Below are 12085 nucleotides of genomic sequence, written 5' to 3' on the forward strand. Positions count from 1 at the left end.
AGGTTTTGTTCGTCAATTCAGTCCCGGGAGAGTAACCCCCATCCTCTTGTAGGGAGAGGAGGTTGCCCATTGCCAGTGCTATAATGCTGTCCTTTCCTGATGGGTCTCTCTTTTGGTAGAGAGACATGCCTCAGCATGCTTTGGCCTTCCTCCTCATTAGAATAAACACTTGAGTTTGTTTCCATGTGGATGGCTGTGTTGTGGATGACACTTGTGCTTGGATCTCAGGCACTGTGAGGCTGTCTGCGAACACACTGTCCACTGATCCCCTCCCAAGTGCCTCCTGTTCCATCTCTGTGTCATCACTGCTCTCCAGCTCTTTCATCACAGATGAATTTGCTTTGTTTCTGGTCCAGATCAAATGCCAAATGCCTTTGGGTTCCTGAGGCTGGAAGGCCGTGTGGAAATGCAGGATATTATTATGTTCCCGTGGCATTCCTGCTGCTGGGGCGAGTGCCCCGTCTGCCTCCTCCTGTGACTCGCTCTCCCACGATGTCCCCCAGCCTTTCATCTGCCTGCCAAGTTTGTTTGCTTTGTTTTTCCCCCTGAAAGCGTGCAATCAATTTTAGCCCTAATCAGATGGAAGCATTCCAGCCTTGACCTTCCTCCCTTCATGCACGAAGGGCTCCCTTGCTCCTTCCCATGCATTCCACACCATCTCCATGTCTCCTCCCAGGTATTTCCTAGGCTTTCTGCTGGGGACCACCTGCATCTCCTGCCACTTGATGTGTCAGATGAAAGTTCATGGTTTGTCTGCCAAGCTGGGGCCCACGGGATTCTTGTTGGTGGTCTTTGAGGAGGGGATAATCACATAGTGTGTGTTTCCAGCTGCGCAGTTTCATTAGCTTAAAATGCACGGGCTGATCTTTGACTGATACTTTCCCAGGTGTGCAGTGACCGAGGTTGCGACAGGGATACTCTAACACAGGAGGAAGGATATGCATGGGAAATCCTCTGCTTTGGAAAGCCTGGCTGGTTCTGTAACCCCCTTTTAGGATCCACCACTGCTTGTTGCCATTAGTCTTTAAGTGTATTAATTCTCACATGCCGCTAATCTCCGAGGGCCACTGGCTCATCTCTGATTACCTGGGGTAAAGGAATCTCATGGGCAGCCACCTGCACAGATTCCTGAGGGCTGAACGTATCCCACCTGTTCCAAGGAATATTACGCAGGAAGCCCTTACTTAGCTTTCAGGTTATGCTAGCATCCTTAAAAAGGGATCAGGAGCCCATTTGTAGCCAGACACAGCTGCTGGAGGAGCTGCTCAGAGCCCTCCGATGGCCCCGTGAGCAGGATGCTTTGCCCCACTAGCGCGGTGTGGCTGTGGGGTGTTGGTGGTGTGGTCTGGTGTTTGCAGCAGGCACGTTTTAAACAGGGCTGGGAAGGAAACAAGGGGTTTTGTGCCCAAGCTTTAAAGGGTTTTGATTGTTTTTTTTTTTTTTTTCATCTTCTTTTTGCTAGGAGAGCCCCAACTGCATATTCTAGGAATTTTTCCTCATTAAAAATGTTGTTTTACACACAACACAGCTGTCATCAGGGTCTGTTAAACACAGCTAAGTGTTTATGTAGGACAGAAACTGCCTGGGAGTGTTTTTCACAGTGGGTCAGACTGAAGGTTCAGTAAACATAAACACATTTCCCACTGATTGCTCCCCGGATAAATCCTGCAATGCATCAATGTGTTTGAGATTTATGTGGGAAGGGTCTCTCCTGCTGGGGAGAGGTTTAACAAGAAGTCGCTTGCTCCTTGTGTGTTGTTTATTATACCAGGGTGCAGTTAAGCATATAATGCAGGGGCACAAACCTGTGAAAATCTTCATTCAATTTAATGCCTGTGAGGAATTTAAGAGGCGTTTATCAGAGAGGGAGGAAAGGATGTGTTGGAAGGGAGAGACCAAAGAGCTTGCTTGCTCTCAGCTTCAAAATTAGTTTGTCTCTCTGTAATTTAAGAGAACCCTCATAGCGGTCTTAGCTTGAACCTCTGGCAGATGAGAGTACTTGTGCTGCACAGTGCATTCCCAGCACACCTGGGGGATGCAGCTCATCCGCTCTGCACATACATGTGAAAGCTTATGAAAAATAGCACCAGTATGGCCCAAGAGAGAGATTCATTAGGATGTCTGATTCCTCTCTTGGTTAGTTGCAGAAAAAAAAAAAAATAAAACCAAACAAAAATGTTCCATGAACAATGTTGAAATGGTTTGTTTAGTTCAGTTTTAAATTTCCAAGAATCTGCCACTTTCTGCAGACTAACTCAATGTCTAGTCAGCTCTTCTGACCATATACCTACCAATCTGCATGTTTGTGTGCTGAAAAGCTGCCTGTTGGAATAACAAAAAACCCCAAACCCTTCCTAGGTTTCTCACGAGAAGTTTTCCCTGCGCCAGCTCTCCAGATTGGTTGTGTTTTGGATTTGGGACCATCTTTCTGCCAAACTTGGATCCCATCAGCAGATGGAGAATTTCCTAATTAACTCCTCCTCCTCCATTTGTAATAGTAAAACAGTTGAGGCGAGGTCACTTGCTATTTATAGCCATCTCACGCTACTTGCTTCTACTCGCCCAGGCAGTAATCTCTGCATAGACACAGCAAGATTAATCCTTCATGACACCAAACTTTCCATTCCCTTTGCTATCTGTGCTTACCCATGGCTGAGCCCCCCTCCTCTGCAGAGCCTGGTGCGCTAAGCCTTTGATAAAACACAGCAGCAGTGGGACTGTGGAAAACGTTTTTAAAAAACAGTATCAGTTCAACAACCCAGGAGTTGGCTGGGAGGTTTGAGCCTTTGGTTTCTAGGTCAGGAGAATAGTATGAAATTTGTTCTCACCTGCTCTTTACCAGGATCGTGCATTCAGCAGTTCTGTGAGGTGTATGCAGGTAGGTGCACGTAAGAAACTGCAGAGTTTTGAGAGAAGTACCACTTTTTCCAGGGTATAAGTCTTCTTCATTACCCCCCGAAAAGTTTAAATTCCAATTGTGTCCCACATGTTGAAGATACCTTAATGTAGAAAGAACTTGGGTTATGGCAATTGCCAATAGTTGATGATACGTTCAGTGAAGTGGGACTTCATTGCCAAAGTTGTATGAGGTCTTGGTTATATCGTGTACCATCCCCCTTGTCTCAGGCAGGCAGAATCAATAATGGCTACTTTCTAAAATCCTTATTTTGTAGCTGGGGCTGCCCTCAGGCGGGCAGTGGTTAGGGCAGCCATCCGTGCTTGTCTGTGCAGGACACAGCAGCCAAAGCAGTGATAAGATCAAACAGCAAGGTGTGGGTGCTCAGGAGTAGGGCAGCATTTGTTTCCTAAGCACAGCAGCTCAGTGATGGTGGCGTTGGGGTACACAGCAGATTGCTTGGCACAGGCTGTGCTGCCTGATACCTAGCTTGACACATACCACAATGACAATGAATCAGGAAAAAAAAATATTTTTCAGCATCAAAACCCAGAAACACGTAAAAATTACAATTTCTCCTTCTTGGCTCTAGATGTTGTCATGGTAAAGTCAACAAGGACAGGGTGCTCCAGGGTCTGCCTCATGTTGCTGTGCTGACTGTGTGCCTGCTTTGGCTGAAGTACCCAGAGCTTGGTGCAAAGGTGCAGCAACATTCCAGAAATCTCATCCCAATAATGTGAACGAGGAGACCTTAGAGCACATATTAAGGTTGTGGTTTGACAGTTGTCATTTTTTCCTGATTATTTTGCTTCATTGTTAATTGCTATACTGTTTTATTTATATTACTTCTTATTACATTTATTTATTTTACATTTATATTACTTTTTGAGAGCCCTAGAAAGATCAAAATCCACTTGTGTTACGTGCTTGCATTTTCTTATAGTCCCTGAGTTGCTTGCCATCTAAATAAACAACGTAATTCCCCTGTAGGAGAAATATTATTTTTTATTGTTACTCCTTTAAAACAATGGAAAATCAGGCACAAAGAAAACAAAGCATTTTTTTCCAATGGCTGCACAATGAAATTGCGACAGGGCCAGGAACTGAGTCCAGGTGTCCTGAGTCCCAGCCCAGACCTTTAAACACCAAAATATCCTTCTGTGCCTAGAGAATTCAGTGTTCTGGCAAAGGTTTCCCTGAAGTGTTTCATAATTAATGTCAGTGCAAGTCTCTGAATGTGTCTTACCAGTTAGGAATTTGCTTTTATATACACACATCCCCTTAAAAACTCCCCCAAACTTAGCAGCTGTTGGCTTCTTCATGTCACTGGAGCATTTCTAAGGCGAGAACGGGACATGATAAATTGAGAAGTGTTGATTTGAAATGTTCTGCTTTGAGTCCATTTAGCAAAACTGAAAGGTCATCTGTCCTCTAAAGAGCCAGCAGGACTAGACACAGTATCAGCCTTGTTTTGAGGGAAAGGGATTTTCTGTTGTGTCTAGAAGTCAGACTTTGCCTATCTCATGGGAGTGGATTTCATCCAGGAAAAGCTAAGCCCCTCCTAGGATCTGTGACAGTTTTCAACAGCTTTCTGAAAAGGAGATAGAAGCAAATAAAAGGACAGTGCAGCCCACAACAGACTATCACAGCTTGGTTCTCAAGGGACCACGTCCCTTGCTGGGATGTATCTGCTCCCTTTTAAGGCTGCATGTGTGAGATGCTGCCAGAAGAGGAGAGAAATCTGCTGTGGTGTGGGAGAGTGTGATTTCTCCGAGCAGCTCAAATAATGGCTTAAATGCTGGCACCCTCTGGATCAGGTCAGCAGCTTTTGTGCCGTCTCAGATCAAAAATTCTTGCAGTCATTTTGCTCACCTGCTGGGAAACCAAGGGCTTGCTCTGGAGAGTGGGATTCTTGGTAAGACTCCTAGGCAGGAATGAAATGCAAGTGTTTTAGAGTTTACAATTAAAAGAAACCCCAAACTCAGAACCTGGACCTCAAAAGCATCATTAAAAGGAGTTTCTTAACTTTGGGAAATCAGAGAATCAAGAGTCACAGCTTGAAAGAAATCTGGAATCAAGTCCCTGAATTTGGTTCTCAGCTTTGCTCCGATTTCTGCTCCGATGCTGGGGAAATCACTTCATGCTCCTGTGAGACAGAAGAAACAGAACTGCCAGTGGGAAATGCCAAGCAAAGGACCAGAGCAGATCTCTCCTGGCACTAAAAGCTGGTTTCCCTGCACCCATTGTCAGTACAGTGCTAATCCTGCAAATCTTCTGAAGTTTGCACAAGGCAAATTTTTTGCATTTCCATGGGCAGTGTGTCGTGGTGGTGCTTTGGTGTTCAAAGAGTTCTGGGGAGCGGGCTGAGATGTCTGACTGCGGCTTTCATCCCTTTCAGAGGTATTCACGCGTGCCTCCTCTGCCAGTCCTGCCCTGGCCTTGCTGGGAACCAGACGAGGAATTTTGGCTGTGCTTGAGCAGCAGCACAGCTCATCGGGTGGCTGGGCTGATCTTCCAGTAGGTTTTCATGTGCCTGGTCATCTGCTTTCAAACCGCGGGCCAGATCCAGTGCCTGTTCCCTCTGCCTAGGAGGTTTCTGTCAGTGGTCACTGGGACGGGATCCCCTGTGACAGCGATGGGCCTGTAAAGGGGCATAAACTGCTCTTTGAGACAGATGCTACCACTAAATATTTGTCCCAACATCTCCACGCCCTGGGGAGCAATGAAAGAGCATGACAGTGCTGCTCATTTGATATAAAAATGCTGGTTACACAGCCCCCTGGTCTGTTTGGGTGCCTGCTTGCAAGTCTTCCCACTTCATTTTTTAAAGCAAAAACCTCTCCTTCCCTTTCAAATTTCACCTTGTGTTGGGAAAAAGCCAAAGGAAACCTATTAGAGTTATTTTTTAATATTTGCCACTTGGAAATTTTGTTTGGGAGCTGAGATTCAAATGGCACCAGCTGCTCCCTTTGCAGCCAAAACACGTCCCCCTGTGCCGGTCAGGAACGCAGCCTCACAGCCATGCGCCATGTCTTCGTGCTGCGTTTCCCCAGGTCTTGCCAAGCTTGACATGCAGTAGGAAAGGAGGCATCCTTAAGGCAGTTAAACAAGTGGGGTATTTTATTAACCCTGGCAGACGCTTTCCAAGTAGGAACAGGTTAGCCAAGTGATTTGCTGTGGGCTTACTGCTTCCAGAGGGACCGCGCAGATGAATCAGACCTGTGGTTCTTACCCTGTTCCAGCTCTTCTTGCTCAGAGCAGGAAAAAAAAAAAAAAAAAAAAAAAAAAGGCATTTTGCCATGCTGGTGCTGCAGTCCAGTGCCCTGAGCAAATCCCCTGTGTGCAGCCGGGTGCCCAGAGTAATGCAAGCAGAGCACAGCACTGTCAGGGCTTAATCCTGGCTGTGGGAAGAGGAACTCATGCAGCTATGCCCAAACCTTTTCCCCATCTCTGTAAAAGCATTTCTCATGGCTCGGCTGAAAGGCAGCAATTTGTCAAGCCGCAGGAGATAGAGTTGATGCTCATTAAGAGCATCCGAGTCTTAACTAAGTGTTTACTACTGAACCTTAACATACAGCACAGCCAACAGCCAGAATTAAATTGTGGCTCCTGGACAGTTTTACCGCAGTGCTTTGCTCTGGCCAGGCAGCTTGGGGAACCTTGGGCTGCAGCAGAGGGATGCTGAGCCCGGAGAAGCTGGGTGAGGCACTGTGGCTGGCTGGAGGGGACAGCAGGATGGTGCAGAGCAAGCAGGGCGGTGTGGTTTGCCATCACCCAGACTGTGCCATGCCGTGTCTCTGCTTCGGGCTGGCAGGAGACTGTCCTGCTGTCATTTTGGGTGTCAGGCGGGTATTCATGCAGTTTTCGAGCAGGGTGAGCCAGAAGTATGGCTCTGCACCTTGCTGTTAGGTGGTGTTGGCTTGCTTTCAGGAGCAAGTGCATTGGCCGTGGAAGTTGCCCCCCTCCTGCTGGGTCAGGCAGATGTTGCACCCAAACATCTGTCCTGCTCCCCACGCTCTGGGCAGCTCCACGGATGTGTTTAGCCCTGGTGTTTGTGTTTGCTTAGGAGGCTTTCTCTGGGGCAAAACTGATGTCTGGTCTCAATTATGAATCTACAAACCCAAAGTAACTTGATATATCAAAGGTAAACTTTTGATCTCTCCGCCACTATCAGCAGTCTGGTCTGTTGCAGCTGTACACAGCTGAGCTCAATAAATGGTGCCAAGTCCCCAGTTACAAGCAGGGGCTCTGAGCCTGGACACAGCTTTGCCTCCAAGGCTTACGGAGCAAGTGGCCTCGGCAGCTGCTTTTCCCTCCTGTCTCCTCACACCTCACATCTCTCCACCTGGGACTGCTCAGGGGGTTGGAGCAGCTGAGTTCAGAGGATGTGCAGCTGGAAAAGAGGCTGGACCCCATCACGGGTTGGCCCCATTGGAGGCAATAAGCGACCTGCCTGGCTGTAGGGAGCTCCAGCAATTCCAGCTCCCCTTACACTGGGCTTTTCTCTCATTTCAGCCATTTTCCATAAGCTCTACTTTCAGGTTTTCCTTGGTCATCCCATCACTGCCCAGCCCGGTGGTGTCAACCAACTCCGTCTTTCTTATCTTGTTGCAGCTGAACCAGCTGGAGGAGGCGGCAAATGCAGCTCACACTTTCTTCATGGCAAACCCTGAGCACATGGAGATACAGCAGGACATTGAGAACTACAAGACCACGTCAGGGAAGGTCAGCTTGATTGACCGGGAGGCCAAGCCGCACATGGTGAGTCCAAGCTGAAGAGGTGCCTGGGTTAAGTGTCAGACAGCCTGGAGAGAAGAGCGTTAGGAGGCCAAGAGAGCATCCTCTATGAATGGGGAAACACTTGCCAAGGTCCATGTCACAGTGCAGCAAAACAAACTCCCTTTCAGAGCTCTCCTTTAAGCCCAGGCAGCTCCTGCTTTTTCTAGGCACCCTGCTGTTTGTTGATGGCTGTCTCCCCACCACGGTCCCTCCATTCGGGGGCTCCTGGGTTGTCCATGGCTGTGGTCACACACCAGCAGGCAGCTCCCACGGATGCCTTGGGGTGCACTGATGGGCAGTTCTTGGCTCATGTGTGTTTATTCCAAGCTGGATTCTCCCACCTGGACAGGGAGCATCCAAATGAGTGACTGTGCTGGTGGCAGTGCAGGGTGACAGACAGACGGACAAATGTATCCACCTCCCCAAGGTGAAAGGCCAGCAGGAATACCAGGGACCCACTTTCTGATTTCACAAGATACAAGGAAGCTGGCGTTCATGGCATTCGTTGTAATTAATGGAGCTGCTCATTAGGGGCCATCCTAAGACAGACCTGCCTGGGCCAGGTGTAGGCTTTTTCCTTGTCGTTCAGCATTGTTGTTGGGTAGAAGGGTTAAAAGCGAGAAAATAAGTATTTTTGTCACCTAAATGGATGATCTGTAGCCTGCTTACAGACTTCTCTGCCTGCTGGCTTTGCAGGAGGACTACAGTGCCGGGGTAAGGCACTACGACAGGGAGGAGTACGGGCTGGCCATTGACTTCTTGGAGCGCGCCTTGGTGAGGTACTACTCCGAGGACGAAGACTGCCAGATCATGTGCGAGGGACCGCAGAGCTTTGAGGAGCACGAATACCTGGACTACAAGGCCAGCCTCTATGAAGCTGTTGCAGGTGAGGTCTTTTTGCCTTTTACGGGATCTCACCCTTGGCCTGGAAATAATTTTAATTATTGAGTTTGGGTGGGTTTTGTGCTGGTGAGTGATGCTGCAGGAGCAATGTGAGCAAGCAGGTGCTCTGTGAGGCCAGAAAATGCAAATACAGAGGACAGAGAACCAGAACATCTCCTTTAGATCCAAAACAGAAACTGAATGGCATTTCCAGATGCGTGAAGTATCTGCAGCTTTCAGTAAAGCTGGAAGGTGCTTTAACACAAACTGCCTCAGTTTCCCCCTGTACACAGTCTCACTGCTGCATATATCTAGATGTTACTGGCCCTGTTTATATTTTCTCTGATTTTCTGTGTGTGTTGAAGAGAGCAGCAGAGTCCTCTTGGCGCTGCTCCAGCTGGCCAGGAAAGTTGCCAAAAAGGCTTAGGACATAGATTTCCCCCCCAACCAAAGGGATGGATTTGTCATTAGTGGAGGCCCACCTAGTTCTGGTCCTGCCTGAAGTCTTTGGAGAGAACTGATCATTGCTACGCACTCTTCGGATTTGCATGTGTGGCTCTGAGCCAGAGGGGATTAAAATGGTTTGTTCTGAGTAGAAATAAGTTTACATGTAATTAGTTGTAAGGAAAAGAAAAACAATAAATTAAGGCTTGTTTGCTGACAGAAATCTTATTTATCTGCTCTTGGTCTTGGAGTTGCATCACGCTCCAGAATTTTGCTTCTTCCAGGGAAAATACAGATTGCAGAAAATGCAGAAGTGCAGATTGTTTTTTGGTTTTGCGTAATTCTGCTTACCTAGAGACCTAACGGAACCTACCAAGATGAAACCACCTGCCAGTGAACATGCACTCTTCCTGGAGGTGTTCAAGGCCGGGTTGGATGGGGCTTTGGGCAGCCCCATCCAGTGGGAGATGTCCCTGCCCATGGCAGGGGGGTTGGATTAGATGATCTTTAAAGGTCCCTTCCAACCAAAACCTACGGGTTTATTATTCTGTGATACAGGATGGGAAGCAGCCTCTGCTGGGTTTAGTTACTCAGGCAAAAATGTGAGACTGTTGTAAGGACTAAGTTGGTGGCAATGTAACTGTCAGCTGGTCACACCTGCTTTCAAAACCACGACCAGGAAACCAAGGGCTGTATCAAGCCCTCCAGAAGGAGAGTTTTTGGTGGGAAAGAAAAGCCACCTTCCTTCTTAGTGAAAGCTGGTGCTCTTCAAACTGGTTTTGGTCTCTATATTGTTTCTGTGCTGTGCAAGTCGAGTGCAGCCCCAGCGAGCAGAGCAGGTGCTTTGACGTGGCCACCAAGTGACTGTGGGGTGGACCAGCAGGTCTCCTGGGGTCATCAAGCACTGTGGCTTGGCTTGGCCAGATCTGCCTGGGAATAAGCACTCCAAGCCCCGGGGCTGCTCAGGTCCCCAGAGAAGCAGGGAAGTGAGGGCGCAAAGGAGGGAAAGGAGTTTCCCTTAGGGAATTGTGTGGTCATTACAGGACAGCACAACACAGAGTTTACTCCTGGGTCCAAGGGTCTCAGCAGGGACTGGGGACTCACACACACCGCAAAATGAGAGTTTAGTTCTCCAGAGCCCTGTTCTCTTTCCAGTCCCAAGCTAATTTGCTGTGTCACTACACGGAGTGGAAATGCTCTCACCTCCTTACCCCGGGGACAGATGCATTTCAGTGCAATGATTCTAGTACATGCAGACTGCTTCTAAGGCATCCTGAGAGTACCAAGTGAAAGCAGAGTGTGTCAGTGATGGATTACTCCATGGCTAGGATGCTTAAAGAGGTTTAAAATACAACAAAATTATTTATGTCCTTTTCCTTTTTGCTTTCCATAATAAAATACCCTAGATGTAGATGGTATATCAGACAACTACTCAAGCTACCTGCTTGGAGAAAATGGGGACTGTTTCAAGTTTCCACTTGATTTCAGCACAAATTCCTCAGGCTGTTTTTTTGGCAGCTCCAAGAAGTGCTTTGGTAGCTGAGCACATGTTTTTTTTCAAGCCTGTGTTTGTTTCTTAAAGTTTTTAATGGTGTACAGACACAGTGAGCAAAGTAGATTTGTAAGTACATTGCAGCAAAGGCTCCAAACAGGAATCAGATGTCAGCTTTGGCTTCGGCATCGCACAGCTGATACAAGGCCTGCATTGTGTACTCCCACTGATTAGAAAACGTGCTGATGGCAGATGTTTACCGCATGCTTTCATTACCCAGGAGATATCTCATTGTCAAGAAGCAATGAACACAGGGATTTTGCTGCCAGTATTTGCACCTTAGACCTTTCAGACCAGCAGTGGCGCTGCCTTGCTCGGCCATGCTCACAAAGCTGCACTACCCCTAGTCCCTCTCATCTTCACTCCCCTTGCCCTTGGGAGCTTTCTTACTGGAAAAAGGCAAAGGTGAGATGAAGAGTACAGTATGGAGGTGGCCACGCTATCTTCACACCTACAACTTGCTTTATGGTTGTCCTCGCCTTGGATTTGGCTCTCAGGGCTGAGCACCTGCCTGCCACCAGCAGGTCCCTGGCTGGTCCAGTGTTCCTCAGCAGAGGTGGCAGCTCCTGGTATGTGACAGAGATGCTCAGGCTCCCTCTGCAGTTGACAGGAGAATGGCATTTCTCAAGGGGGCCAAAAATATGACTGCACTTCCCCATCAGCTTTGGGAAGGAGCCTGAGCTCTTTTTCTAGGTGTTCCACCTCCTGCTGGACCATGGGTTGCATGTCCTTCAGTTGGGGACACATAATCTCTGCCTGTCCTGGGCTCAGCACCATCACCACCCTTCTCAGCTCCTCTCCTTCTTTTCCCAGCAGATCACTACATGCAAGTCCTGGCCTGCAAACACGACTGTGTCCGGGAACTTGCCACGCGGTCAGGCCGCATCTCGCCCATCGAAAATTTCCTTCCCCTCCATTACGACTACTTACAGTTTGCCTATTACAGAGGTAAAGCCCATCCTACTGTTCCTTACAGCTCTTGCTGAGTTTTCTTGTTCAGTTGTGAATTGTTTCATGGGGAACTTGGAATATCTGACATGAGAAACTGTCTGTTCAAAAGTCCTTTTCCTTTCAGGTTGACTGAAATGCACGGTTAAGTATTCTTATAAAAGTATTCTAAATCACCAGTCAGGCTTTAAAAGCCCAAAATGTAGCTTAAACATTATTATTCTTTAAAGAAATTATGCTTCTGGGGGATCCTTTCATTTGGCTTTTGATATTAAAGTTTTGGGGATCTGTATATTTCTAGTTTTCTGAAACCAATGAATACATTTTATAAGTTGATAGTAACATATACAAGTTAGCCCAAGCTTATCCCCAGATGCCAGTTTTTGTCAGTTACCAAATATTTTAAGATTAACAGTAAAATTACAGGAGTTGGCAACACTGCAATATATCAGGAGTTGGCAGCGTTATGAAAAGTTACCAGCTGTGTGGTCCTGTGTGGTATTTTATTATGTTCTGTTGAAAGAAAGAAAATCCAGTCAGAGTTCTGGTATCTCAGGCAAGTGGTAAGAGCTTCTTCCTGAAAA

The 12085-nt window shown here is 47.5% G+C and overlaps 1 protein-coding gene across 2 annotated transcripts in view; it reads left to right on the forward strand.

Moving 5' to 3' along the window:
- P3H2 (prolyl 3-hydroxylase 2) overlaps nt 1–12085 on the forward strand; it is a 65027-nt gene that overhangs the window by 42066 nt on the left and 10876 nt on the right. For both annotated transcript variants that reach the window (XM_035334820.1, XM_035334821.1), the window contains exons 2-4: nt 7511–7657; nt 8372–8561; nt 11370–11501. In XM_035334820.1, the coding sequence (XP_035190711.1) occupies nt 7511–7657; nt 8372–8561; nt 11370–11501 (469 nt within the window). The remainder of the gene's footprint in view (nt 1–7510; nt 7658–8371; nt 8562–11369; nt 11502–12085) is intronic.

The sequence above is a fragment of the Oxyura jamaicensis genome, chromosome 9, assembly GCF_011077185.1.
Source record: "Oxyura jamaicensis isolate SHBP4307 breed ruddy duck chromosome 9, BPBGC_Ojam_1.0, whole genome shotgun sequence".
Lineage (NCBI taxonomy): Eukaryota > Metazoa > Chordata > Aves > Anseriformes > Anatidae > Oxyura > Oxyura jamaicensis.